Source organism: Toxotes jaculatrix, chromosome 8, assembly GCF_017976425.1.
Source record: "Toxotes jaculatrix isolate fToxJac2 chromosome 8, fToxJac2.pri, whole genome shotgun sequence".
In the NCBI taxonomy this organism is placed as follows: Eukaryota; Metazoa; Chordata; class Actinopteri; family Toxotidae; genus Toxotes; species Toxotes jaculatrix.
Genome location: NC_054401.1, coordinates 752,100 through 778,796, shown reverse-complemented (window position 1 = coordinate 778,796; position 26,697 = coordinate 752,100). Strand labels below are relative to the sequence as shown.

At 47.8% G+C, this 26,697-nt stretch overlaps 1 protein-coding gene across 3 annotated transcripts in view; it reads right to left on the bottom strand.

The window, feature by feature from the left end:
• Positions 1-26,697, bottom strand: part of LOC121185636 (collagen alpha-6(VI) chain-like) — a 45,250-nt gene continuing 18,553 nt past the window's right edge. For 2 of the 3 annotated variants that reach the window (XM_041043906.1, XM_041043907.1), the window contains exons 6-43: positions 26,072-26,641; positions 24,700-25,320; positions 23,935-24,495; positions 22,835-23,392; positions 21,852-22,430; positions 20,959-21,537; positions 20,496-20,848; positions 19,865-19,943; positions 19,378-19,523; positions 18,231-18,323; positions 17,833-17,886; positions 17,180-17,251; positions 17,059-17,085; positions 16,853-16,897; positions 16,243-16,296; positions 15,644-15,706; positions 14,632-14,697; positions 14,372-14,425; positions 14,015-14,050; positions 13,797-13,859; positions 13,598-13,660; positions 10,381-10,443; positions 10,193-10,255; positions 10,056-10,106; positions 9,864-9,899; positions 8,639-8,701; positions 8,486-8,548; positions 8,310-8,345; positions 8,191-8,227; positions 8,083-8,094; positions 7,108-7,601; positions 5,788-5,878; positions 4,951-5,604; positions 4,583-4,670; positions 4,163-4,320; positions 2,260-2,430; positions 1,436-1,483; positions 1-685 (exon numbers count right to left, since the gene is read on the bottom strand). In XM_041043906.1, the coding sequence (XP_040899840.1) occupies positions 510-685; positions 1,436-1,483; positions 2,260-2,430; positions 4,163-4,320; positions 4,583-4,670; positions 4,951-5,604; positions 5,788-5,878; positions 7,108-7,601; positions 8,083-8,094; positions 8,191-8,227; positions 8,310-8,345; positions 8,486-8,548; positions 8,639-8,701; positions 9,864-9,899; positions 10,056-10,106; positions 10,193-10,255; positions 10,381-10,443; positions 13,598-13,660; positions 13,797-13,859; positions 14,015-14,050; positions 14,372-14,425; positions 14,632-14,697; positions 15,644-15,706; positions 16,243-16,296; positions 16,853-16,897; positions 17,059-17,085; positions 17,180-17,251; positions 17,833-17,886; positions 18,231-18,323; positions 19,378-19,523; positions 19,865-19,943; positions 20,496-20,848; positions 20,959-21,537; positions 21,852-22,430; positions 22,835-23,392; positions 23,935-24,495; positions 24,700-25,320; positions 26,072-26,641 (7,040 nt within the window). In that variant the 3' untranslated portion in view covers positions 1-509. The remainder of the gene's footprint in view (positions 686-1,435; positions 1,484-2,259; positions 2,431-4,162; positions 4,321-4,582; positions 4,671-4,950; positions 5,605-5,787; positions 5,879-7,107; positions 7,602-8,082; positions 8,095-8,190; positions 8,228-8,309; positions 8,346-8,485; positions 8,549-8,638; positions 8,702-9,863; positions 9,900-10,055; positions 10,107-10,192; positions 10,256-10,380; positions 10,444-13,597; positions 13,661-13,796; positions 13,860-14,014; positions 14,051-14,371; positions 14,426-14,631; positions 14,698-15,643; positions 15,707-16,242; positions 16,297-16,852; positions 16,898-17,058; positions 17,086-17,179; positions 17,252-17,832; positions 17,887-18,230; positions 18,324-19,377; positions 19,524-19,864; positions 19,944-20,495; positions 20,849-20,958; positions 21,538-21,851; positions 22,431-22,834; positions 23,393-23,934; positions 24,496-24,699; positions 25,321-26,071; positions 26,642-26,697) is intronic. The other variant, XM_041043908.1, reaches the window with a different exon arrangement.

The window sequence follows — 26,697 nt, the reverse complement described above, 5'->3', positions numbered from 1 at the left end:
TTCAACGCCTTCACTCGTTCGGTCGTTTATCTTTCAGCAGTTAAATGGAAAATCAATCATCTATGATCAGTTATGGAAAGTAAGGTGTTGTGGATACACAGACTCATTTTAGCGTTCACTGTTTGTGACCTGGTTCCTTCAGTCCTTCACTTTGAGTGTCGTCAGCCTTCAGCTGCAGCTGATCTGAGGAAAAGCAAAGTGATGTGAGAAGCGTCTGGAAAATAAAACATGCAGGTTCAAGGAAAAACACCGAAGGCAAATCACAAAAAGCCTTTAACCACCTGCGGAGCTGAGGGGCAGTTTGAACTTTCCCTGAAGGAGTTTTGGTAGAAACTAGTTAGCACTGGTTATCACTGGTTATCACTGGTTAGCAGTTAGTTAAACAGTCCCCGGGCAGGCTCGGCTGTGAGAAACGCGCCTCGGTATTTTTCCCTGAACATGTGTGTTTCCGGAAGCTCTCCTGATATGTGTTGGGTGTTTTTCCTCCAGCCGGTCCGTCCACGTTCTCCTCATCGACTCTTCGTCAGACAGAGGTTCTCGCACTCCTCCTGCGTGTTGAAGCGGTTTTCGTTGCCGCCGCAGCCACCGTACCAGAAGCGGGAGCACTCGTTCTGTTCCGTGTCGAAGAACCACACCATGACGTACTTCTGGCAGCTGCCGGGGTCCTGGCTGAGGAAGCAGGCGTCTGGACGGAGACAGGACAGGGATTACAGCGGTGCAGGAGACATCAGACACGGACCTACGGCACCACACCTGCTGCCTGCGTCACCTGACGTGCACTGACTGCTGTCTGAACACTGAGACTGTCAGAGACACTCTCTGTACTGACACTGGATCAGGGGTCGGCAACCTGCGGCTCTGGAGCCGCATGCGGCTCTTCAGCCTCCTTGTAGTGGCTCCCGATGGCCGTGACAAAAAAACATGGAATGTTTTTTTTTCTTTTTTTCTTTTATTATCGTCATTATGTGTTCATTTTGTTGCACAATTCCCCTGGGGTTTTAGTTGATACCATCTAAATAAAGTTTTTTTATTTTTATTTTTTTTTTATAATTTGTCACTTAAAATATATGTCAGATCAACGTCAGCAGCCGTCGCCTTTACTTGCTGGCGGGACCACGGCGGGAACCCCTACCACTGTAAGCATGAAAAGAGCCCAAAAAAGAAAAGTGTCGGAAGAAAACAGAGAGTTTAATGCAGCGTGGACATCTGCTTTTGCATTCACCGCCAATGACGCTGGCTTACCAGTGTGCTTGATATGTAGCGAGAAACTATACTACTAACTATACTGTAATTTTTTGCGGCTCCGGGGGGGGGGGGCACAAAGTGGCTCTTTTGATAAAAAAGGTTGCCGACCCCTGCACTGGATCATTACACACACAGGACAGTAAAACGTGTCTCTGCATCGCAGCTCAAAGGGTCAGAGGTCGGTCCTTACCTTTGGAGACGAAGCTGGTCAGCTGCGGCCTGGGCAGGATGTCCGGGTCTGTCAGAGGAAACAGACAAGCAGAAGCTGCTGAGCCTCCATCATCTCACTCAGCGCTGACTCCGAGTCCTGACCCCGAGTCCCGACTCAGAGTCCTGACCCCGAGTCCCGACTCAGAGCCCTGACCCCGAGTCCCGACTCAGAGCCCTGACTCAGAGCCCTGACCCCGAGCCCTGACCCCGAGCCCCGACTCAGAGTCCTGACAGAGCAGCTGAGTCTCATACAAACGCTTCACACCACAGTCCCACATGAATTAACACCAGTCATCAGATTTAATGGATCATGTGTCAGTGACCTGAACCTCTGTAGCTCTAAAAGAGACAGAAGAATCTGAGAAAAGGTTCAAAGTTCGTTTCAGGTCAAAAGTGCAAATGTTAAAAACTGTAAAACCTTCGTTCCACAGCAAACGGATCAGAGCTTTGCAGCTTCTGAGGATCACACACGGGTTTTAGATGCTGTATGAATCATTCAGCTGCACTGTAATGACCCAGTAAACCTGTAGGTGACTGTACAAGACAAACAGTGAAGCTGTAAATGTGCTGCTACCAACTGGATGTTAGAATCTTTATTATCTTGTTGGTTTCTGTTTTCATTTGCCTTCCACTGTGTGAAGTGTTGCTGATACTGTGAGGAGGAGGAGGAGGATGGAGGAAGAGCTAGCAGCACAAAATATTCACATTACAAGACAACAACAAAAAAAAGACGAGACACTGGGGTTAGTCTGTCCACAGACGCTGACAGCTCAGTGTGTGGTCTGATGTGCAGTCAGGACTTACGATTGAGGCCACATGTCCGGAAACATTCATTTTCCGTGTTAAAGCGGTTGGTGTTACCGCCGCAACCGCCATACCAGAAGGGAGAGCATGCACCGATGTGTTTGTCATAGTACCATACTTGGACATATTCCTCACAATGGACACCAGAATCAGCGTCCAGCTGACACCGGGCTGAAAGCAGAACACACACATTTACTACAGACACTGACGGGAACAGTCGTCCAGGGCAGCGGCTCTGAGGCGGCTCCGGATAAACCGGACGCTCGAGCGGATCTCAGGGTCTGAGACGTGTGAGGAAACGCTCAGAGCTGCTGCTCCCGGAGAACACATGCAGTCTGTAACACAGCACCACACACACAACATTACACACAGGTTTAGTTCAGTCATCATGGTGTGTGTGGTTCAACTAAGAGACAGTGTTAATATAAAATAACCTGACGTACAGGAGACACACAACATGAAGAAGAGACATTAGTGTGAAGCAGCTCACAGGACCTGCAGGTCTGAGCAGAGGAGGGAATCCTGTCACACCTGTCACACCTGTCACACCTGTCACGTCTGTCACGTCTGTCACACCTGTCACGTCTGTCACGTCTGTCACGCCTGTCACACCTGTCACGTCTGTCACGTCTGTCACACCTGTCACACCTGTCACACCTGTCACGTCTGTCACATCTGTCACGTCTGTCAGGTCTGTCAGGTCTGTCAGGTCTGTCAGGTCTGTCACACCTGTCACGTCTGTCACGTCTGTCACGTCTGTCAGGTCTGTCAGGTCTGTCACACCTGTCAGGTCTGTCACACCTGTCAGGTCTGTCAGCTCTGTCACGTCTGTCACACCTGTCACGTCTGTCACGTCTGTCACACCTGTCACGTCTGTCACGTCTGTCACACCTGTCACGTCTGTCAGGTCTGTCAGGTCTGTCAGGTCTGTCAGGTCTGTCAGGTCTGTCACACCTGTCACACCTGTCACACCTGTCACGTCTGTCACGTCTGTCACACCTGTCACACCTGTCACGTCTGTCACGTCTGTCACGTCTGTCACGTCTGTCACGTCTGTCAGGTCTGTCAGGTCTGTCAGGTCTGTCAGGTCTGTCACACCTGTCACACCTGTCACACCTGTCACGTCTGTCACGTCTGTCACGTCTGTCACGTCTGTCACGTCTGTCACGTCTGTCACGTCTGTCAGGTCTGTCAGGTCTGTCAGGTCTGTCAGCTCTGTCACGTCTGTCACGTCTGTCACACCTGTCACGTCTGTCACGTCTGTCACACCTGTCACGTCTGTCACGTCTGTCACACCTGTCACGTCTGTCAGGTCTGTCAGGTCTGTCACACCTGTCACACCTGTCACACCTGTCACGTCTGTCAGGTCTGTCAGGTCTGTCAGGTCTGTCAGGTCTGTCACGTCTGTCACGTCTGTCAGGTCTGTCAGGTCTGTCAGGTCTGTCAGGTCTGTCACACCTGTCACACCTGTCACACCTGTCACGTCTGTCAGGTCTGTCACGTCTGTCAGGTCTGTCACGTCTGTCACGTCTGTCACGTCTGTCACGTCTGTCAGGTCTGTCAGGTCTGTCACACCTGTCACACCTGTCAGGTGATCCAGACTCTGACCAGTATCTCTGAACCATCTGAGGATTACATGTGTAGCTGCTGCTGTTGTTGTTGTTTACGTTTGTAAACAACAACAAACACACGTGTGTGTAAACACACGGTGTGTGTCGAGGAAACGTGCAGTGTTGTTGTGCTTCGGCTCATCTTTGTTTGTTTTCAGCTCACAAACACGGAGCTGCATCAAAGTGTCTCCAGAACAAATCTTTATTTTAATCAGCACAGAGACAAACTGACCTCAGCTCACCTCTCATCTGCTGAGTGTGTGTGTGTGTGTGTGTGTGTGTGTGCACGCTACCGTTGAGATCAGGTCCTGAGACAAATATCTGGCTGTCTCCTCTGGACAGAGACTTGATGAAGTCCAGCTGGCCGGTCTGGGTCCGTCCTCCCGTCTGCTCCTGAAACGTCTCCTCCACCTCCTCGGCGGTCTCCCCCTCCAGCTCCGCCTGCCCCTGACTGAACACACAGCCGCCAAACATCAGTGATTCACTGATCATTGCTTCATCTCCGTCAGTCCTGTGACGGTGTGCGTCCTCAGCTGTGTCGTCCTCAGAGGAGACACGGTCTCTAAACCTGCTGCTGTTAACTAAAGCAGATTTCAGCTGGTATCTGTTTGTTTGGCTCAGAGCTGCAGAGCTACAGCAAACTGACAACAAAAGGTGACGTCCTGAAATAAACGTTTATTATCACAGAAAAAAAAAAAAAACGTGTTACTGACCCGTTTATGAAGATCTGTCCTCCCTCTTGAGCAGCCAGCTGATCACAGGTCTGTTTTAATGACGGAGGAGGATACGTGTTCACTCCCTCTGAAATAAACACAACACACAAACCGTCAATCAAAAATGTATTCTAACGTCATATTTAGTGTAAAGCAGCACTCGGCTCTTCCAGTGAAATATTCTATTATTCTTATCCTTATTGTTACTGATGTATTAACTTTTCAGTGTAAACTGCGACTCGTGAAGTCCACACCTGTTTCACCTCATTCATGTTTGTTGTGGCTTCAGAGAAATGTGTTTCATGTTTTCCATGAGTGTGAACCGGCTTGTGTTTGTAATCCAGAGTGAAACCAGAGTGCGGTCTTACTGTTGAGGGCAGAGAGGAAGACTCTGAAGAAGCGCTGGGCGTAGCCCTGCTCTTCGGCCTGTAGTCTGCTGACATGGATCAGGTGCTGCTGTACGGGCAGACCGGCCAGCTCCTCCACCTGCGTCTGACTGTACCGATCACCCACTGTCACCACAAACATGGCCACCCCCTCACACTTGGCCTTCTGGGAGATGTACGTGAGTTTGACCCGGTCCTGGTAAGCCGTCTGGGTGCCCACCACGGCCAGCAGTGCCCTCCTCCTGCGGGGCTGGCCGGCCTTCAGGAGCACCTCCCTCAGGGTGAACTCCAGCGTCTGTCCCAGAGCCGAGGAGCCGCCCTGCTGCTGCATGTTCTGGATCAAGTGCGTCTTCATCAGGTCGCGGTTCTGAAAGGTCTGCAGGCTGAACTCCACCTTGGGAGCCCGGGTGCCGCTCTGCTGGACCACAGCCACCCGGGCCTGGCTGTCGGCTCGGCGGGGCTGCGAGCTCACAGCCAGCTGTTCCACCACAGAACCCAGCAGCTGCTGGGCGCCAGCGTACTCATCAGCCTGCATCTCCCTGGAGCTGTCCACCACCATGACCAGGTCCACATTGACGTCCTGAGGCTGCCCTGGCTCCTGGATGAAGGCGCACTCTTCAGCACGCTTGCACGGGTCTGAAGAGACAAAAATATTTACTGACCAGAACAAACAGAGTTTACTCTGTGCTAAAGAAATATGATGATACTAAAATGTGTAAGTCTGACTTTTAAATCTGAAGCTCAGGATCAGGCAGGACCTAAAACTATCACTGCATGATTTATAGAAACATGAACCTGAACATGAGCCTCGCTGCTTACCGTAGCAGATGGCACAGTTTTTGACCTTCCTCAGGTCAGCGTTCATGTCCCTGCCCAGCACTGTGAAGATGGAGTTTCCTGAGTCATCGACCTGAGAGGAACAGCAGACGTCATTAATCACAGCTCTGAGAACAGCGTGGGTAAAACCACATCTATCAAACCATGTGATTAATCAGCAGGAATAAACATCTTTCTGCTCCTGAAGTGATGCTGATGTGTTTCATGGGTTTAATGGCAGACAAATGTCTGGCCACAGCCAGTGAATGTAACCCGAAGCGAGGAGGAGCTGGAATGAAGTCCGGTGTTTCAGAGCCAAACCAGAAACCCTCCGTTCGGCGTGGACGTCGGCTGAGCGGCGAGCGCTGGGTTTGTTTGTAGCGTTGAAGCATTAGTGATAATCCGCTCGCTGTCTGTTTGTCAGAGTTATGATGAAGAAGAGCTGTGTTTGGTTTTAATATAATCACACAGAGCTGGATCCTCGCACTGTGATCACACCAGGAACGCCACGATCCAGATGTTGGCAGCAGAGTGAGTGGGGCTGAAGCCAGAGCTAAGTGTGTTAGTTTGACCTTATTGGATCAAAAGGAGAGAAAGGCCAGAGCTACGACATCTCGGGCTCAGGGCTGATATGAATGAGGAGGAGGGCTGTAAAAAATGGGAACGCTGCCGTGTTGGTCTTGGAGCAGTGCTCTGGGTTCCACTGGGACCAGAAAGCCTCGTCTGACGGAGCGAGCCATTTGAACCCATCCAGTCTGAAGATTTATCACACGTTAAACTAAACAGCGGTTTCTTCACTCTGTGGTTGAAGCTGTGCTGCGTGTCCGTACCACACGTCACGAGGGACGCTCAGATACAGAGGCGAGTGCACACACTTTACATTTACAGCGTCCGTCTAATGAGAAGCAGTTGTGTGAAGAATAAAAAAAACAAAACACGGAGAGATAAGTTGACCAATCACTGTGTGCCGTCATCTTTGAAGTCAGATTGTTGATTTAGGCCTAATATGGGAAAAAGACGTGAGTGGGACAAAACACGGAGAGAGACATCAGCAGAGCATGACTCCTCAGACGTCCAGGGACTCTGAGGTCAACAGATCCCACTGACCGTGACTCTGATCGGGGTCAGATCATCCTGAGCAGGAGCCTTCTGTCAGATTGCTGTGGGTGGAGACAGACCTGAGCTGATCGCTGTGGGTGGAGACAGACCTGAGCTGATCGCTGTGGGTGGAGACAGACCTGAGCTGATCGCTGTGGGTGGAGACAGACCTGAGCTGATCGCTGTGGGTGGAGACAGACAGCGACAGAGTCTGGTTCAACCTACCTCCATGGCTCGGCCAACAGCCGGAGCATTCCTCAGAGAGATGACCGCTGGGACGATATTGAGGGCCCGGTACTCCATTATGGCGGTAACGATGTCGTTAACGTCTTGTGAAGGTCCGTTAGAAAGGAAGACCGCCACCTTCCTCATCATCACCCCTGCTCGGACACGTTTGAGGACGTTCTGACCCACAAAGCGCATGGCGGCTGCTAGTTGGCGACGGTTGGATGTCCTCTCCAGGGCGATGTTCTTCACCAATTCGATCAGCTGTTTCTTGCGGCGGTAGTCCTGGAAGCGGATCAGGTACTTGGTGTAGGCGCTGAATCCCACCACAGCGACGCGGGCTCCTGTGGGACAGTTGCTCTCTGCAATGGTGATGTCCTCCAGCAGAGACAGGAGGGCGGTGCGCTGCCTCTCGAAGGCGGCCGGGGTTACGTCCTCGGACATGTCCAGACCAAACACCAGCTCGGTGGGGTAGGCCGGGCACGCTGATCGATCTGAAAACCAACAAAGAAGATTCATGGTGAGTGGAGTGCACAAGAACGTGGGCCACATCCTAATTCCCTTATCTGGTCACTCCTCGCTCAGCCGGGAAATCGTTGCAGCCTCCATCTTGACGGTCGGCAGAGTAAGATTTCTCAGTATATATCAGGGTCACAGTTCTTTAATGACAAAATAATATACACTCTGTGTTTATTAAAGCAAACTGTGGATCTCAGCTCAAACCCAGTGGTTCCTACTGAAGAAGCTAATCTTTAAACTGCTGGAGTCTTCGTGCTCACAGCTACGATGAACGAGCTCCTTTTTTTAAAGCCCCCGTTTGAAACCATGAATGTGTGAAACAAATTTAATCTCAGTCCATCCAATAGTTGGCCCCCCCTCCGTCCCCGTCCCCGGGCGATGGTCTCAGTCTGTAGCCAAAGGTTTGTGCTGTACTCACCACGTTGCTGTGACTGTTAAACTGGAGGTGATACGTACCAATGGAACAAGCTGTGAGGAGGAGGAGGAGAAGGTGTGGTTTAGAGCTGAACTGCTGTTACTGGACAAATAAAACACATGTAAGAGACAGTGTTTCTGGACACGTACCACAGTTGTCTCTGATGTAGGTGACCAGCTGACACTCCTGAGGAAACAAAAAACACATCATGTAAAAAAAACTCATCACAACCTGTCAACAGGTGAAGTTAATTTGAAGGTGGACTCACGGTCATGCCTTTCTCTCCAGCAGGCCCTCTGGGACCCTGGGAGGAGGGAAAAAGAGCCATTTAGACCTTTTCTCTTCATTCAGTTCTCTGCCTTATCACTTCATACACTGATCGTGCACTCAGGGCTCTGAGGCCGCCCACTGCGTGTCACAGATAAAGCTGCATCCATCACTCACTCTGTGTCCTGGATGTCCTGGTTCTCCGGATACTCCTGATTCTCCAGACCTGCCTGAGTTCCCCTGCATCGATCAGACCAGGAACAAAAGTCACAGATGAAGCAAACACACATTTAATACAACATCTAACATCACAGCTGTGCCGCCACTCACCCGTCGGCCGAGGTTCCCTTTACGTCCTGGAAATCCTTTGGGTCCCTGCAGACCGTCCTCACCCTGAAGAGAAAGGAAAACAACGACTCAGCTCACGTCGTGGTTTATCACACTGTGAGTTCAAGACAGTTCGGCCTCCTCCTGCTTCCTGTTTTGTTGTTTGGCACCAAATTTTCTTTCCCATCCAAACTTTATCCCTTAAGGAAACAGCTTGCTCAGCGTTTTCCTGACGATCCTGACGGATTGAAAGAATAAATAAAAACGTGTTGTTCCAGTGTAGTTTCTCATGTCACGGCTCCAAAAGTACAGATACTGAATTGACAGTATGTATAATGTCAATTCAGTATCTGGTTAATCCTCCTGTGTCTGATCCTGGACCTAAGGTGTGAGTTTGGTGATTGGACTGTGGCTTTTATCGGCAGAGTTACTGTATTTTTTGAAGAATAAATCCTAGTATAGGTCTGATGATGTTCTATATTCCTCTTCTCATCACCAAATCTCATGAGCAGACTTCAACTGACACTGAATCTCTCCCACTAACGTGAGTATCACAGCCTGATGCATCTTATTCTCTGAGCCGTAGAGCTCCATCGTCTCCATCGTCGTCCTAAGTAGGAACCAATGGGCTCAGAGCTGAGACACAGACAGAGGAGGGAGGACACGGACAAACACGCGGGATCTGATGATCGAATAATCCCAGCCTGAACCTTTACCTCTGACTTCTCCCTCCCTTTGCATCGGTCTGACAGTGAAGTATCACCCATGTATCACCCAGGCTGTCCTCCAGCCTGTCAGACAGACTGGAGGACAGCAGTCTGTCTGACAGGCCGGAGGACAGCAGTCTGTCTGACAGGCCCTGCTGAAATACGACATGAGAGTGGACGACAGGTAAACATGGAGGCAGAGTTCTGGCCCTGCTGTGGAGACGCTGCTGAGGCTTGTTGTTGAGACATGGAGTCCAATCTGCTGCCTTTATGTGTCAGACGTGTGTGTCTGTGTGCAACACGCCTGAGGTGAAAGTATAACTTGATCTCCTCCATCAGCCTGTCAGCACTTTAACCTCCAGCTCTCTGTGATGTTTGGAGTCTGAACTGAGATCAGAGCCAAAATGTCTCAGCTGCGTCTCCGTCCAGATTCATCTGGCCTCTGATAAGGTTCTGTGCTTATCGTGTAAGTGACGCTGGCCTTTTTCTGATGTGCTGTCGGTGAAAGTGGACGAACTCACCAGGAGACCAGGATAACCAGGGAAACCAGGATCTCCCTGAACAGAAACAGAAGTGAGCGAACAAAACTTTATTCATTACAGCGATAAAACTGTCGGACAATTTCCGATTCCTCTGTTTTCCTCAGAGTGAGAACAGAAGATGGACGGAAACGTCAAACTGTAAATCATTAGGATTGTTAGTGTCTCCTTTACCTTGACACCTTTAGGTCCTACAGGTCCATAACCGTCCCTTCCATCCTGACCCTGAAACAGAGGACAGGGTCATCCAGTCAAACAGAGGGTTTATATGAAGCAGTATTCACAGACACAGCAGGCGTCCAGCTGCTTACCGATATTCCTCTGGGTCCTGGTGGTCCTGGAACACCTGCATCACCTGGATCTCCTGGTTGACCCTTCAACAAGAACCCAGAGTCAAAGTGTGTCTCTGTGGAACCATTTTTATAACCCAGTCTGATCTTCTGTCATCTGGTCTCAACTTGGTGACATGTTTCATCGTAGATGAAATAACGCCACTCACCTTCTGCCCGTTTGCTCCACGGCGTCCGGCCAATCCAGGGTCTCCAACTCTTCCTGGTTCACCCTGCAGGAAAACCAAAAACCAACAACAGAGTCAGGAGGCAGAAGAGCAGGGCTGAAATCAGAGTGTCCTTGAATGCATCACCAAAAAAACAAAACACCAAAGGTTTGGAAAAGGTTGTTGTCACCGCGTCACCGCAAGAGGATGAAGGAGCCGTTTTCAGTTGTATCTGTGTTTACGCCTCCAGCCACAAGCCAGAGCATCTTCATGCTGAGATAACCGATGAGAGCTGCACCTGTGGAGGCCGAGGTGCGCAGCTCCAGGTGTTTCTGTGCTCATACCTCACCGAGCCCCGGCCTCCACTCAAAGAGTAACTCAAAAGAACTGATGTCCAACAAACTGGACATTTATTGGACATCAGAGACAAACCATTTGTTGGTGACACAGATGTCAAGCAGACACATTAAGCTCCTGCAGAAAGTGGAAGCTTAAGCATTTTTCTGACTGTTGTTCACAGCATCTACTCTGTCGACAGCAGTGCAGTGATGGAGAAGAGTTTCAGTGGAAGTGCTGCTGGCTCAGTAACAGTCGGGTCAGTGGACCAGAACAGAACTGCAGCACTGTAATTACAGATCAGATCACACGGCCTCACACTGAAGAGAAGTGAACTGAGCTCTGTGCTTTCAGCGGTGGAACAGAAGCGCAGTGATAAGAAGCAGAAAAATAAAAGCTGTGTTTCTGACTGCTGGCTGGAAACTGAACTTCGCTCTGATTTACTGTGATGACCGTGTTTCTCTTCATGGAAATATCTGCGGTTTTTCTTCCAAACAAAGCTCATGCTGACCTGTGTAATCAGCTCCACTGCTGTGTTACTGTAAATGGAGATTTGTCCACATACAGAGCCTGCAGCTGTTTGTTCAGCGTGTCCGTCCAACACTTTGTCCCACAGAAAAACATCCCAACAACCACTGAGCAGCTTTCTGCAGCTCCCACAGTGTGAAACACTCTGCTGACCCCTGTGCTTTTCTTTTAGCACCTCGATCAGGACAAACCTCCACCAGGACAAACCTCCGTCAGGACAAACCTCCATTAGGACAAACCTCCATCAGGACAAACCTCCATTAGTCGAACACAAACATCTGAACGTGCAGGTCAGAGTGTGATGAAACGTCCTGATATCGTTCCTGCTTTCCAGAGGATGAGCCCTTAAGGTTTTACTGACCCTGTGGTTTTTCCTCTGACGTCACCTTCAGGGTGAAACTCCCACTTTCAGCTCCACTCAGACAAAGAACAGATGAGTCTATCTGAACTCTCAGCTTAATGTTTCACAGACGACACAGTTATCAGAAAATCAGCTGTTATCAGAAAGGCAGATGGTAGAAAGTAAAGGACGTTGGACTGATTGTACCGTACACGGCTCATTAGCTTTAAGCAGGTCTTTCATCTGGTGTTAGGTTTTGTTCTCTGTTATGATCAGATGTAGCTTCAGCTTTGTGTGTGTGTGTGTGTGTGTGTGTGGTGTGAACTCTCCTATCAAGCTGTGAGAGCATCAGTCCCTTTAGCTGAGCTCCAGTTAGCCCTGATCAGCTGGACTTCACAGGCTCTGAGTTTTATCTGCCTGTAAATTTTACATGTTGGTTTTTTTTTCCTCACTGACGTTACTCAGAGACAGGTGAGACAGGTGAGCTCTCTGAGCAGCCCGCAGCGCACCTTAACCAATCAGGAGCCAGAGCTTATTACTATGAATATTATGATTATTACTATTAGCATTGGTCGTGGTAGACGTAGTAGTAGAAGCTGTGATAAATAATCAGGACATTGTGTTGTTGCTCTGTGTAACACTGTTACTGTTACTGTGGCTGTAATGAACACTGGGGGGCGCTAACATCACTTCAAGCCGCTACGGGAGGAGTCGGCTGAGAGAAGCTGTTTCTGATGTACGGAGCTGAGAAACAGCTACAATCATGTGTTCATACCTGTTTCCACCTGCTGTCCACGTAACAAACCTCTGACACCTTCTGATCAATATCTGAACCACTCCCAGTACATAACAGTAAAGGGGGGCGGGGAGGGGGGGTCCAACCTGGAACCAGAGACCAAATGAGTCCCAGGCGACAGCAGCAGAGACATGAGCCGCCACAGTCTCCAGATTTGTGACACTTGGTGATTAAAGTGTCAAACGTGACAACCACAAAACCAGCAGTCGCTTCCCACACTCGTTAATCAGAACCTCTGCTGATAACGATGAACTTCTGGAGCATTTACGAGCGGGACCATCTCCCGAGAGTCAGGGAGAGGTTTGGATTTTAACCGTCACATCATCCGGCTCTTCAGGAATCAGCATAATACACAAGACAAAGACCTGAACACGTTTATATCTACGCACTAAATCAAGAGTTGAACTAAAGTTTGATGTTTTTGAAAGCATGTTTGTAGTCTCCACTGAAAACACTGAGGGCGTGTCATCAGCAGATTTTTATTTTATGGTGTTTGAGGGGAATTTAAATTTCCCATGAGACAATGAGACGTTCTTCAGGAGGATTTCTGTGTTTTTAACAAACTCGACGTGTTTTGACTCTTTTTAGGCCTAAACATACAAAACGGGCTCAGAGTTTCTCCATCTCTTTGCTCCTGACGGCGTGGACGCGGCATGGACGCGGCGTGGACGCGGCATGGACGCGGCAGCAGAAACGACGTCAGACACAGCTTTGTGTAAAAGTCTGAGGACGGTTACTGAGCGCTGAGAACAGAGGCTGTAAATCCTCCTCGGGTCCTGGTGTCGGGTCTGACTCTGCATCACTGACGTCTCAAACCTTCTTTGCCTCAGTGGAATCAGTTTATTGTTGGACAGAGTGAAATAACACGCAGGTAACGTCTGAAGCTTTTATGATCAGTAGGTAAACACGAAACAAACGGATTAGAACAAAAACAACATGTTTATTTGTTTGCGTCAGTAAATGTTTATCTGTTTTCTGGGATTCTTCACAGTGAAGATGTGAATCATCCACTGACTGAACTGTGAAACAGTCTCTGTTTGTCTCACTGTGCTCTGACTGACTGACTCAGAGGGTGACACCACTTTATTTCTGGACTGGTATTAATGAACTGGACGTGTCCCAGTCAAACACTTCTGTACTTGTAACTGCAGCCAAATCATTTAATTCCGAGCTCCCGTGGGGCTAAGGCAGAGGAGTAAATGTAGTGGTGATGTACTGACCTGAGGTCCAGGAAGCCCAGGGATTCCTCTTGGCCCAGGTTGACCTCTGACCCCTCTGGGACCCTGCAAAAACGACATGGACTGGTGTAAGACACTGGTCCTCGTATGCTGAGTGGGACTAAACTTGTCCTCAGCAGCTGGATCTCTGTTCCTGTCCAACGAGAGGATTCGCCTGACCTGACCTGAAGTGATGACTCACCTGTGGACCAGAAGCACCTGCGGTACCCGGGAGTCCTGGATCTCCCGCTTCTCCAGTGATACCCTGTAGAAAGACAGACACAGACACAGACAGGCAGGCAGACAGACAGACAGACAGGCAGAGGCACACACACTCAGTTTAAAAAGAGCTCTGGGTTGTTTAGCCGTCGTATAAACCAGCACTAACAGCAGCGAGTGTTGTTTGACGTGCTCCTCTACCTTCCCACCGAGCGGCCCTCTCCTTCCATCTGGACCCTGCACAGCAGAAAACAGCAGCGTTATTACACTAAAAGGATTCCAGCATTCTGATGGATCACGCGTCAGATTAAATCACAGACTGTCTGGCAGAGTAACGTGCGGCGATCTGAGTGAATCTACGCTCAGATACTGGCCCCTTAGACGTGGACACTAAAATGAGAGCTGTTGATTTTATGCTGTGTCATGTGTCACAGTGGGAGACGACTGACGCAGCATCTTCACTCGTTTGTGTTTAAACGGACAGAAACACAGTGCAGTCCGATCCTCAGGTGAACTCTGCAGCAGGTGTGATGTGTCAGCTAAATCCAGAAATCTCACCGGGTTTCCGATGACTCCGCGCTCACCTGGCCGCCCGTCCTGCCCAGGTATGCCCTGTAGATTAAAACACACCACGACTTCTGAAGGTCTTTTCCACACAACACGTTACTACTTTTGATTTTTAACAAGTTTTCTGTCCATATGCTAACATACAGTAACAAACAGAGCTGAGTCACATGACAAAAGTCACCTGACAGTTTTCATCTAACTCTGCTTCATAGCAACAGTCTCATAAACTTTCACTCTGTGATGCTTCTTACAGGTAAACCTGGGTTGCCGGGGTCTCCTTTGGGTCCTGGGGCCGTGTTGTCAGCACCTGGTTCGCCCTGTCAGCCGAAACACAGAGACAAGGTCTTAACTCAGTAACTCTTCAGAGACAAACCCCCCAGGATCTGCTGATCCGGATGTGATGAGGACTGTGAACTGGGTTTTCTTCCCAGTATGGTCTTCAGCTTTTCACCCAGCCTTCATGGGAAACGAGCGCTGGCTCAGATTCTTTTCCTTCTCTTGCTCTGTGATTCAGCCTCACGTCTGTTTTGTCTGATTCCTTCAATGTTTATGCAAAAATATGTCAAACTGGAAAAACAATCTTCACATTCTTCCCGTCACCGCTGTTTAAAAGAATCAATGCTGTGAAAATCAGGCCTGAGCCTCAGCACGACAACTTCCTCCTGTATGAGGTGTTTCCTGTGAGACTTCGTTTATCCTGCACTCGACTTCTCAGACAGCTCCACTGAAAACTGCTGATAATTACAACTGAACAGATGATCTGATGTTGGAACTGTGTGAACGTGAAAACAGCCCAGATACATTTCCTCTGATGATTAAACAACATGAATGATCAGTCAGCTGAAGGTTTCAGTTCCCAGGATCTTCAGACTGTGACACTTTGATACTCAGGGATTTACTTTGACAGGAACCTTCAGATTCTTCCTTCCGGTTCCTTTCAGCTGATAATAAATCGGGGTTAAGCAGCGCTCAGGGCTGAAAAACAAACCTATGTTCCAAAGAATAAACCTGAATAAACTATCAGTGTTTTATTTAGAGTTAATGTCTGATAAGATGCTGTGTCGCAGATATTTTAGTGATGAAGCTAATTCAACTGGTCTGATTCCAGAAACATAAATTATTCTGATTACATGTGGTGTCTGAAAACACAGATGAACAGATGAACCTTAAATCCACCTTCAGTTTCTGTTCATCCTGATCAGGGTCACATGGACCTGGACAGTACCTCGTCATGCTACAGGTCAGGGCAGTGTAGGTACTCACCGGATCTCCTCTCAGTCCTTGCTGTCCTTTCAGTCCCGCCTCCCCTCTGATACCTGGGATACCCTGAGGACGACAGTTAAACCTGTCAATCAACCAGCCCGAGGTCAGAGGTCAACGCCTCTGAGCTCGACTCCGTCATCACAGCGTGACGGCCTCATCTGCGGGGCTTGGCGGCTAAAGGGGCATTCCACCGAACCACAGGGAGACGCTCTGTTCCACACAGATTAAAACCTGGACAGGTTCCTCTGATGCGTCTCTCAGGTCCTGTTGTGTTTGTGTTGTATTTTGTGTTATTGTTTTACAGGTCTCTGTTCCTGAGAGAGACTTCCTGGTTCAATGAGTCAAAATAAATAATCTCAATCTAAATATAATAAATAAAATGTAATTATTAATTAAACATAAAAACATGCTAATGTGCTAACAACATTATTAGCAATAACACATTGTTTTAAATACAAATTTTTTTCTGCTTTAAATGTATTTTTAAAAACGTGTTTAAAAATTCGAACTCTGGGAAAAAGTCTGACATTTATCCGTGTGCACGTTATAAAACAAACACGTGATCAGATGTTGAAAGTAAAATGTAGAGAGCTGTTTACCGGGTTTCCTGGGTGCCCTTTCTCTCCTCGAGAGCCGTCGTTTCCTGTTTCTCCCTGCAAAAACAAAACCAGAGAAACAGCTCAGCCTGAAAATCCCCCCAATCAGCTCCTTTCCTGAACACACCCGCTCATTTCCTCCATCATCAAAACCAAACAGAGACCTTCCGTATCTCCACATCATCGTGTGGCACCATCCGATCTTATTAGTCTGGTGTTTAAGTCCAAAGTGAAAGAAGGGCGTGGAGAATCAATTATCATTGGTTTTTGATTTGTCTTCACATCAGCGGGGCCCGAGGGCCACTCTGATTCTATCAGAGCTGATCCCGGCCCTTCTCACTGAAGCAGTCTCAGCTTCTTTGCTGTGTTACAGGGCTGAAGAGGTCAAGTGTGACGTTCAGTGTTAGTTTGTTAAAAACGTTACCTGACATCATTTTTAACCTGAGTCTGAGAACAGCCACCGCTGCAGCGCCACCTGCTGACCATGGTGATGAGCGGTCAAACTGCACACACCTGTCCCTGTCCCTCTCACCCCACAGATGCCTGATGATGATGTCTAAAGATTTTCTGTACTCATACAGATGAATGGATTTACAGCTGCTGAGGTTGGTACCTGTTCTCCGTTGACTCCGTCCAGTCCGTCCTCTCCGTCTTCACCCTGCGATGTTGGAAGAGTGTCAGTGAATTTCCTTTTCCCTCTGTGTCTTCTAATGTGACTCTATCTGGACTTTAAAGTTTATCCAAACATTCCTCAGTGCGTACATCACATTACTCCCCCACTGAACCGACTCCACATTCCTGCCGGCCTGATTCACTCACCCTGTTTCCCCGCAGGCCTCTGTTGCCCTGTGGACACAAACAGCAGGAGTCACACACGTCGCCAGCATGATCACTAATCTCTCAGAGCACAGGAGCACAGTGCCTCAGTGCAGTGCTGTACCTTTGATCCTCTGAGACCAGGACATCCGTCGACACCCCGAGGTCCACTGGGTCCGGGACCGCCCCGCTCACCCTGCAACATACAAACAGAGTGATGCAGTGCTGATTCAGCTGTGATGTCACCGGCGTGGTCAGACCATGTGTTGGACGGACTGTGACGTTCATGGTCCCCTGAGGATGAACTGTAATAAAGCTTTGTGTGTGTGTTGTCCTTGTTTACTGGTTTTCTGACTATAAGCGTTTCCTGTTTTCAGGTCTCTCTCGATCCCAGCGACACAACCTGACTCCGAGGCGACGTCCTCAGAAGGTTTTCCTTTCACTCTGATGTTAACCAGAGGAAACAGCAGCTGGCTTCTTTTTGCCTTAAATTCTTTAATTATTGCAGATAATTTCTCGTTAACCAACAAACCCATTAACGGGCTGATCACAGATTTTACAAACCGAACGCTGTTTTCTGTTGTTGACTCCTGCAGATCCAGGACAGATTCAAAGTTTAGCACTGAAATGAAACGTCAGGCAGAAATGTCCACAGACCATTTGATTGGTTTTATTATCTAGTTTTCTGTGAGACAGTAAACTGGAGAAAGTTCTCTGCTGTGCCAAAAGTTGAAGTGAATGAGTGAATGTGGATGAAGTGAATGAAGAGGCACTCACAGCAACGCCCTCCTCTCCGGGGAATCCGGGGTAACCCTTCTGTCCAGACAGGCCCTGTTTATGAAACAGAAACAAGTTCAGTCTGTCCTCTCCCATCGATCAGACTCATCTGCCGGCCCTTTGGAGGGGCCCCGACCCATAGGTTGGACCCAGTGGAAAACCCTCTACCTGTGTAGAAAGTAGCTCAGAGGGGCTCCACTCCTGTCAGGCACCATGCTTTGTCCTGTGTAACACTAAACATGTAACACTGACCTTGGAATGCATGGAAAATGGGACTTGAAGTGAATTAGGTCCTGCTTTACTTTGAAACATCAGCTGTGGAACCAGGCCTGTTGCTCGTTCTCCCAAATGTTCCTGACATCATGTCTAAAGTGTAAAGGTTTAGATTTCCCAGTCACCTTTGACCCCGGGGGGCCCCGAGATCCACGGATGCCTTCGTGTCCCGAACATTTGCACATGACATTGCAGCACTCCCTGTCTGACACCATGTCCTGCAGAGAGACAGAGAGTGGGGGACAAAGTCAAACAGTGAAACCACTTTCAACTCAAGGAGATATACATTTACATGTCGGCTCTTTTGCAAAGTTTTGTCTCTCATTGTTTTTTTTGTATATGGACGTTTATGTCTGACAAGAAAAAATATAAAACAGCAGGTTTTATTTTTAGCAATAACAAAGTTAGTTAAGTTTCCTTTAAAACATTTTTCCTTTTTTATGTAAAACAAAAATCTGGACCGACGACAAAATAAAATTAGTTTTCCATTAAAGGCTTGTTTTTATTCTTTTGTAAACTGTAAATTCACTGAAAAAACAGTCTGTTGTCATGAACATGTTATGAGTGAGTCCTTAAAAATGGCTGTGAAAAAAGAAAAGCCCAGTGAAGTTCACTGGATTCCTGTTATTTATTTCCCTTTGCCTGTGGCCGTTCCTTAACAGGGGGAACAATTTGCATATTTTCTCCAGTCAACACTCCCCTGAGGGGTTTCTCCTGATTTCTGTTCCTGCAAACAGACACGCCAGGACAGGAAAAACTTTTCTGAGCAAATGAGTTTCAGAGATATTCATCACACAGAGAAGAAGAATCTGTGCCACTTTATTCTCAACGTTCAGCTCTGACCTGAGAAAAAGACGTTATTTTCAGTGTACCACTGAAGAAGAAGCAGCGTGCTGTATCCACTCTAACAGCATCAGCAGCTTAAAAACACATACGCTGACTGAAATCTGACCTATGTATCAGCTGAGCTGGTTGATCAGCAGCTTGCATGTTTCAGTGGGACATTAAGGAACTCTGGGAAATCCTGCTGTCGGTTGTTCAGAGTCAGAGCAGGGTCAGGTCGTGGTTAGTCCACACACTGTACAGGGTTAGCGTAGCTTAGCACAAAGGCTGGAGGCACAGGGAAAGATTTCAGGGTTTCGTGCAGAGATCTGCCTGAGAACTGAATAAACAGGATGTTTGTCACTCAGACACTTTTTGGTAGAATTTCACTGCAGCTGATGTGAAGGGGCTGGCTGTGCTATCTGTGGCTGCTAGAGACACGAAACTTACAATCTGTTTGAGGATGGCGCTGCCGACACTCTGCATGCCGATGCTCAGAGGAAGTTTGTAGCCGAACCCTCGACCAAACTCCACCATCTGCAGCTGGGCAGGATCTCGCGCTCCGTCCAGGGCCACAACCAGCAACGCGCTGACGCCTGCAGACGAAAACATTTCTGCGTGATTTCTTAGCTGTAACTGTGAAACACTCCCTGAAATTAAGGGCCTTATTTTAACAATACCAACAACCTGTCTGCTGCCCCATTGGAATGAACCCCCCACCGCCCCACCCCCGTTTGCACCTCTGCTCCCACCTGTGCACCATGGCACCAAAATACCCACACAGATGAAGAGAGCAAATGTCAAGGTCAGGAATAGGGTCTTAAAAATCCACATAACTGACTTGATAATTTAAAAATAATAACGTATGGTGAACAGAAAAATTGCAAACTGTGTCTGATCTTCACATAAAAACCTTTGCCTCTCAGTTTTTTTTTACCAGACTTTCGCAGCAGCTCTGATTCTTGCTCCAGTTTCATCACGTTTTCATCGAGTCCGTCTGAGAAGATCACCAGCACCTGATGGATGAGATGAGTCACGTTACACTCTGTATCTCACCACCTTAATCTGACAGGTACGCAAATTATTCTGACCATTACTCACTGAAGGTAAAGAAAAAAATCTGTAATCATTGCCTCACCCTTTTATATAGACAAGTGTTAGGTAAAATATACAATTGTATAATTAAGGAGTTTCCTGGATTTCAGGATAAGCCTGGTGATGTTGCATCTAAGAAAAGTATGACAGGTTGGAGGGTTAAGGCTTCTTCTACTGGCCAGCTTCCACTTGCTAATACTTTTGATGGTTGGTTTAATCCTTCACTGGCACCAGGTTTGTGGTTTGGCATCATGGAAAAGCACAACGAGACCCAGAAGGTTTAAACGACCACATGACAATATCCGTAAATCAATTTAGAGTAATTTTCCTGCAGAAAGTCCTCAAAGACTAAGCTGCAGCTTCACAGAAAGGCATCACCTCTCCCAAACAATGTCTCAGACGGGGATGTCAACACAACAAAGCAACAGACAGCTTATGTGTGTGTAACACTTCGTGCTTTGGCCCAGACTCACCTTCACCCCTGCGTTGGACTCGCCGAGCTTCTGACCGAAGGATCTCAGCAGGGCGGTGTTGAAGTAAGTCGGCTCCGCCAAATTCGAGGTCATGACTTTCCTCACCACATCCTCACTGTAGCCTTCAAAGCTGAAGTCATACAGGGTGCGGCCATCACGACTCACCACCCGGTAGGCGATGTTGGTCTGGATAGGTGTGGGGCCGACGCAGCACAGGCCTTGCACTGAGGAAATGTAATGGGCGATTTCTGGCAGGAAGGTCTGGAGCCTGGTGTGGCCACTGACCAGCGTCCCACCAGGAGCTCCCGTTCTTCCAGAAATATCAAATCCCATGGCGATATCAATGCTGCAGCCTGCACCAAAGGAAAACGTGTCTTTACTTTTGACAGTCACAGACATAGAGGAATATAGTGAGAAGGACAGGGAGACAGACAGAGAGACAAAGTCACACTTTTTAACTCACTAGTGGGGTCTTTGGGGGGTTTGGATTTGCAGATGGTGTCGACCACCTTTTGCTTGATCAACTCCAAGCTGCCGAAGTTCTGCACAGTGAAAAGCCTCTCTGGGGTGCCAGTGATCTGCAGGAGCTCCAGGTCGTGGACGTCTCCAATGCCAATGGCAAACACCTCTATCCCCAGAGCCCTGAGGTCGTCCGCTGCGTTTTCCACGTCATCCTGCGATTCACCATCTGTGATCAATACCAGATTCTGGGAGATCCCGGCAGATCTACGGCTGCCATGTGATGCCTCAAAATAAGCCTTGATGGATTCCAGGGCTAGTCCAATGTTGGTTCCTCCCCCGGTCTGTTGCATATCCATGATGTGCTTGGTCACTTCTTGCTCGGTGTAGAACTTGTTGAGGTAAAACTCGTCCTGAAAGCTGCTGCAGAACTGGGCGAGGCCAACACGCACTAAATCTTTGCTGACTTTAAAACTGTTCACTAGATCTACTGTGAAGTTCTTCATGATGGCGTAATCGCCTGTGTCGATGCTGCCAGACTGATCGACTAGGAAGACCAGGTCAGCCTTCTGTTTCTCACAAACTGCAAAAGCAAAGAGAGAAACGTTGTCCACATTGTTAGAAAATATGCGCGTCATATTCCCGGCACACTTGAATAATCTTGGTGGTTCTTAGCACTCATATTTACTGTGGTTTAAGGCTCTCTCCATGTTCTACTGGGGGCAGAACACGGACAGAGGTTTCAGTGAAAAAGTATTGGGATTTATTTTTTGTGGCCTGAGTGGACCCTCTAAATATTCTAATGAAAACTGATTTCAGGAGATGTAAACTAGCTTTAGGATGCTTTTCCTCCTGAACTACTGAGTACCAAGGTTCTACGACACTTCTGACTCTTACCTGGCTTGGTGGAATTGCAGAGGACTTCAGTTATATTCTTGTACAGAGTTTCCAGGGCATCAAAATTGTCCACATAGAAAACTCTGGATGTGTCACCACCAGCCATGATTTCTAACTGTGTCCGGTTCGCTCCTTCCACTCCGATACTGAAGACGCTGATCCCTTTGTTTCGCAGGGCCGTGGATGGTGCAACCAGACTGTTACGGTCGGTAGCATCGCCGTCTGTGATCACCATAAGAATCTGAGGCACCTGGAGAGCTGCCCGGCCACCATTTTCCGCATCAAAGAACGATAACGAGTACTGCAGGGCCCTGCCAGTGTAGGTGTCTCCATACGGGGACTTCAGGGCTGCTATGGCTTGAATAACATCTCGTTTGGACTTATACTGTTTCAGAGTAAATATAGATCTGGGGTTGGTGGAGTAGAGAATGACCCCGAAGCGAGTCAGGTCTGATCCAACTGTGGTTTGGTTCACCATTGACTCCATAAACTTCTGCATGCTTCTAAACTTGGGCAGGGTTATGCTCGTGGAGCCGTCCACCAAGAAAATGATGTCAGCTTTTTCTGTCTTCTTACAATCTGGTTGGAAATAAAAGGGAAAAGAGCAAATGAGTCCAGAGGAAATGAAAGAAGAAAGATGAGAAGTCAGAAGTGCATTTACTTTATAATAAATATTATTTGCAACGATGACCACCTTCTACGAACATCAAACCTGTCTAATTTGCATGTTCAGTGTAGGTAGCTAGCAAACTACTAACCAATCCATCCTAAAAATCATTTTTAGTGGAACAGTATTGTTCAGCAATAACATTAGTGTTGTTTTGTTGCCCTGAAGTCAGCACCAGTCAGGGTTTCCAGTCCAACTCTGAGATGTGAAGCAGTGTGTTAAAGAAAGAAACCTGTGGCTTACAAACTCTTACACTATCCTACCGAAATGTTCTGAATGCACACAGCCTTTTGGGATTGTCCCAGTCTGCTCTCACCTCTCTCGGGGTCACAGAGCTCCAAGGCCACCTGGCTCTCCAAGTCCTTCAAGGCGTCAAAGTCCCTCTCGGCATACATCCTGTCTGGGGACCCGCTGATTTCCAGCAGCTGGGTGGTGTTGGCATCCACAACTCCAATGGCATAGATCACCACTCCTTTGGCTCTCAGAGCCACAGCGGGGCCTTTGACCTCGTCTTGGGCCTCACCATCAGTTATCACTACCAGCCTCTGCCTCAGGCCAGGACGCCCTCCTCTGTTTGTATCAAAATACTGAGACACATCGGTGATGGCTTCACCCGTGTGCGTGCCCCCACCTAGCTGCTGCATATCATCGATGGCTCTGGACATTTCCTCTTTGCTGTAGTAGCGATTGAGTGGGAACGCTAGTTGTTGTTCAGTGCTGAACTGCATGACACCAACATGCACCTCATTCTGCCCAATGAGGGACTTGCTAATGACAGCTTTCATGAATTCTTTCATTTTCTCATAGTCTTGGGGATATATGCTCCCAGAGCTGTCAATCAAAAAGAGGAGGTCTCCCGGTATGTCTTTGCAAGCTGTGGACACAGTAACACAGTCATGTTAGAGCATGCGCCCTTTCTGCTTTTTTCAAGGGTTCACAGGAAATGAAAACAGATCTGTATGAACAGCATCATGTCAGCGGCAAGTAAGTAAAGTGCAGCACACACCAGCCCCATCACTGCGCTGCGTCGTTTCATTTTCAACTGATGTAAAACCCATGGGAAGCACATGGGCTCAACTTAGGGTCAAAAAGACTTTGTGCTTGTAAAGTGTTGTTCAAAACAAATTCCAGAGCACTGATAATATTTGTTCATATATTTAATTTAGTCTTTTTTTAACATATGCAAATCTTTTCCACATGTGCAAAGCTGAATTTCTCCTACAGACTCACTTTACAGGTCTACAAAGGTTGATTTACAACTACAAACTTTAGAACTGCTTGTTTTACAAGCTCAAAATCTTATTGACCCCAATTTGAGAGCATAACTGCACCATAGAGACAGAGGACGTTAGGTTATGGTAGCTGATTTGATAAACTCCAGTCTGGTGGAGTTTATTTTTGATCATATTTTCTTACCATCTGTAGAACAGATGTCTGTGATGATGTCATCCTTGATGGGTTTTAGGGCATCAAAATTATTGACAAAGAAAGTTCTCTTGGGGTCGCCGGAAATCTCTCGCAGCTCATCTTCATCTGCATTTTTCACTCCGATGGCGTAGACGATGACACCCTGAGCCCTCAGTTTCTCTGCAGGATCCTTGACCTCATCAGAGGATTTTCCATCAGTGATGACCACCAGGTACTCTGGGACTTTGTGCCCACGACTGGCCATCGCTTTCTCAAAGTATGGGCCCATGAATGCCAGTGCTCTTCCTGTCTCTGTCCCGCCTCCTATTTGTTTGATTTCTTCCACAGCTTTCTCCAGTGACTTGGTATCTGAATAGGTTGTCAGATCAAATTCTAAGTTTGGCGAATCTGCGTATTTTGCAACCCCAATGCGGACATACTCTGGCCCAATACGGAAGGTGTTTAGAAACTCAATGATGAACTTCTTCATGTCTTGGAAGTCTGAGGGGTAAATACTTCCTGAGTGATCAATGAGGAAGAAGATATCTGCCTCATCTTTCTGTACGCAGCCTGGAAAAGAAAAAGCAAAAATACTGTGGGTGCCTTTGCCAAAGCATCAGCTGGATGAAATGTTCTAAATACTGTTAACACACTCTCTAAACTTTGACTTAAAATGTATTTATATTTGCATATATTTATCTGATTCATAAACTGCAAAATTCCAATAAACAGAAGCAAAAAAACCCAAAATCAAAGAAAGACACTGTTTCAGACCTTCTTTGATTCCAGTTCTTCTTGTGTTGACGGAGATGGCTTGGCGAAAGATGTTATGGCAAAGAGTTTTCTGCAGGCTCTGCTCCAGAGTTTTCAGCTTGTCAAAAGTGTCCACAATAAACATGTGTTTGTTTGGGGGATGAGACGCCATCGCTGCCAGCTGGACCTGATTGGCATCTTTGATTCCTACAGAGTAAACAGTGACACCAGCTCGACGGAGATCGGCTGCTGCTTTGCTCACGTCGTCCTGGGATTCACCATCTGTGATCACCACCGCCACCTGCTGGACGCCCTTATCTTTCCTGCAGCCTCTCTCCTTGATGAAAACACTCTCGCGGGTGAAATTTATGGCAGCTCCAGTGTTTGTACCACCTCCACGGTAAGGCAGGATTTTGATGAAATTCAGCATCTCTTTCTTGTCATTGAAGTTGTCAAGGTAGACCAGTGCTTTGGGAATGTCGCTGTACAACACAATGCCAACTCTGACTCTACTCTGACCGACTTCCAAGCCGCTCACAATCGACTGCAGGAAAGCGCGAATCAGATCAAAGTTCTGGGCTCCAATGCTTCCCGACTCATCAACAATGAACACGATGTCTGCCAGTTTGGCTGCTTTGCAATCTGCGAAAGGAGAGATCATAACTTCATTATTACCAGTTCACCTGTGAGCCACTCAGTCATTCACATAGCTTTAAAGGTGAAGGGCAGACTCACGAGGAACATTCATTTCTTCATGAAAAACTCTGCCTTGCCATCAATTCCTTGGTGACAGATGTGCATCATTGTCACAGGTGATGGTGACACCTTTCATGAACCTGTCTTGCTGGAAGAGGACATTCAGTAACAAGTGGTGTGGGCAGCTTTTTTTGGACAGTGTTCCAGGTATAAGTGTTTACAGTCCACTGGACCTGCTTCCAGATTTCAGGGGACAGCGGGCTACAGCAAGAAGAGTGACAGGCAAAAAAAAAAAAGTTGAAGCTCTGGGCCTGTTAAGTGTAAAAATCTAAAAATTAAAACATGTGACAATGGAGTGGACAATAAAGTGGGATGAAGGCAAACACCAAATCTCTCATGCCTGAGACGCTGTCTCAAAAAAGCGCCACCCACTGTCTTACCATTTCCAGCAAAACAGGCAAATGATCACCTCAGATCTCAGGTGCACACTGGATCACCTGTGATTCACCTGCAGAAGGTGACTGCCAAAGCTAACACGGTAATCAAACAGGCCGATGCACCTGTCAGAAAGAAACGGCTCACGTTTCTCTTTGAAAGAGAAAATTTGAAAGAGTGACAGAAAATAAATGGTTGCAAAAAAACATTTCTGATCTCAAGTGATTGATTTTAATAACAAAAGCATAATTAAAAAGCTCACCTCCACTAAGACCGGTTTCCTTTTCCGCTGTTTCAAAAATAGTCTTCAGTGTAGGCACAATGTTGCTGGTAGACTGGTATACGTATGGCGCTGTGGCTATGAGACGCATTTCGCTCATCGATGCACCGAAGCTAATCCCCACCACAGTTATTCCCTCTGATTTGATCAGACGTGACTCTTTATACACGTCATCATCTGAGTCTTTTGCACTTAGAACAACCAGGTACTGTTGGTAGCCTTGGTTTGCCCGGCTTCCTGCCTCACTGGTGAAAAAGTGAGTGCTGGCGTACTGCAATGCACTGCCCAGGTTACGCTGCTCGTTGGGCTGCAGCCGGCGCTGGCGGAGCCGCCTGACGTTAAGTAGGGTCTCCTCTTTGGTTTGGAAAGCGTTAAGAAGAAATTCCACCTTGGTATCTTGGCCATAATAAGCCAAGCCAAGACGATTGGCAGATTCTCCAAAGTTAAGTTGATTGACGAGCCGGACGAGGATGCTCCTGACCTGCTGGAACTCTGCTGAACCCATGCCACCGTCCACCAGGAAGAAAATGTCTGCAAACCTTTCGGTCAACGCTGAAAGAAAACAAACCAAAAAAGAGTAATATGTTCTGCTTTTATGACGGACCACC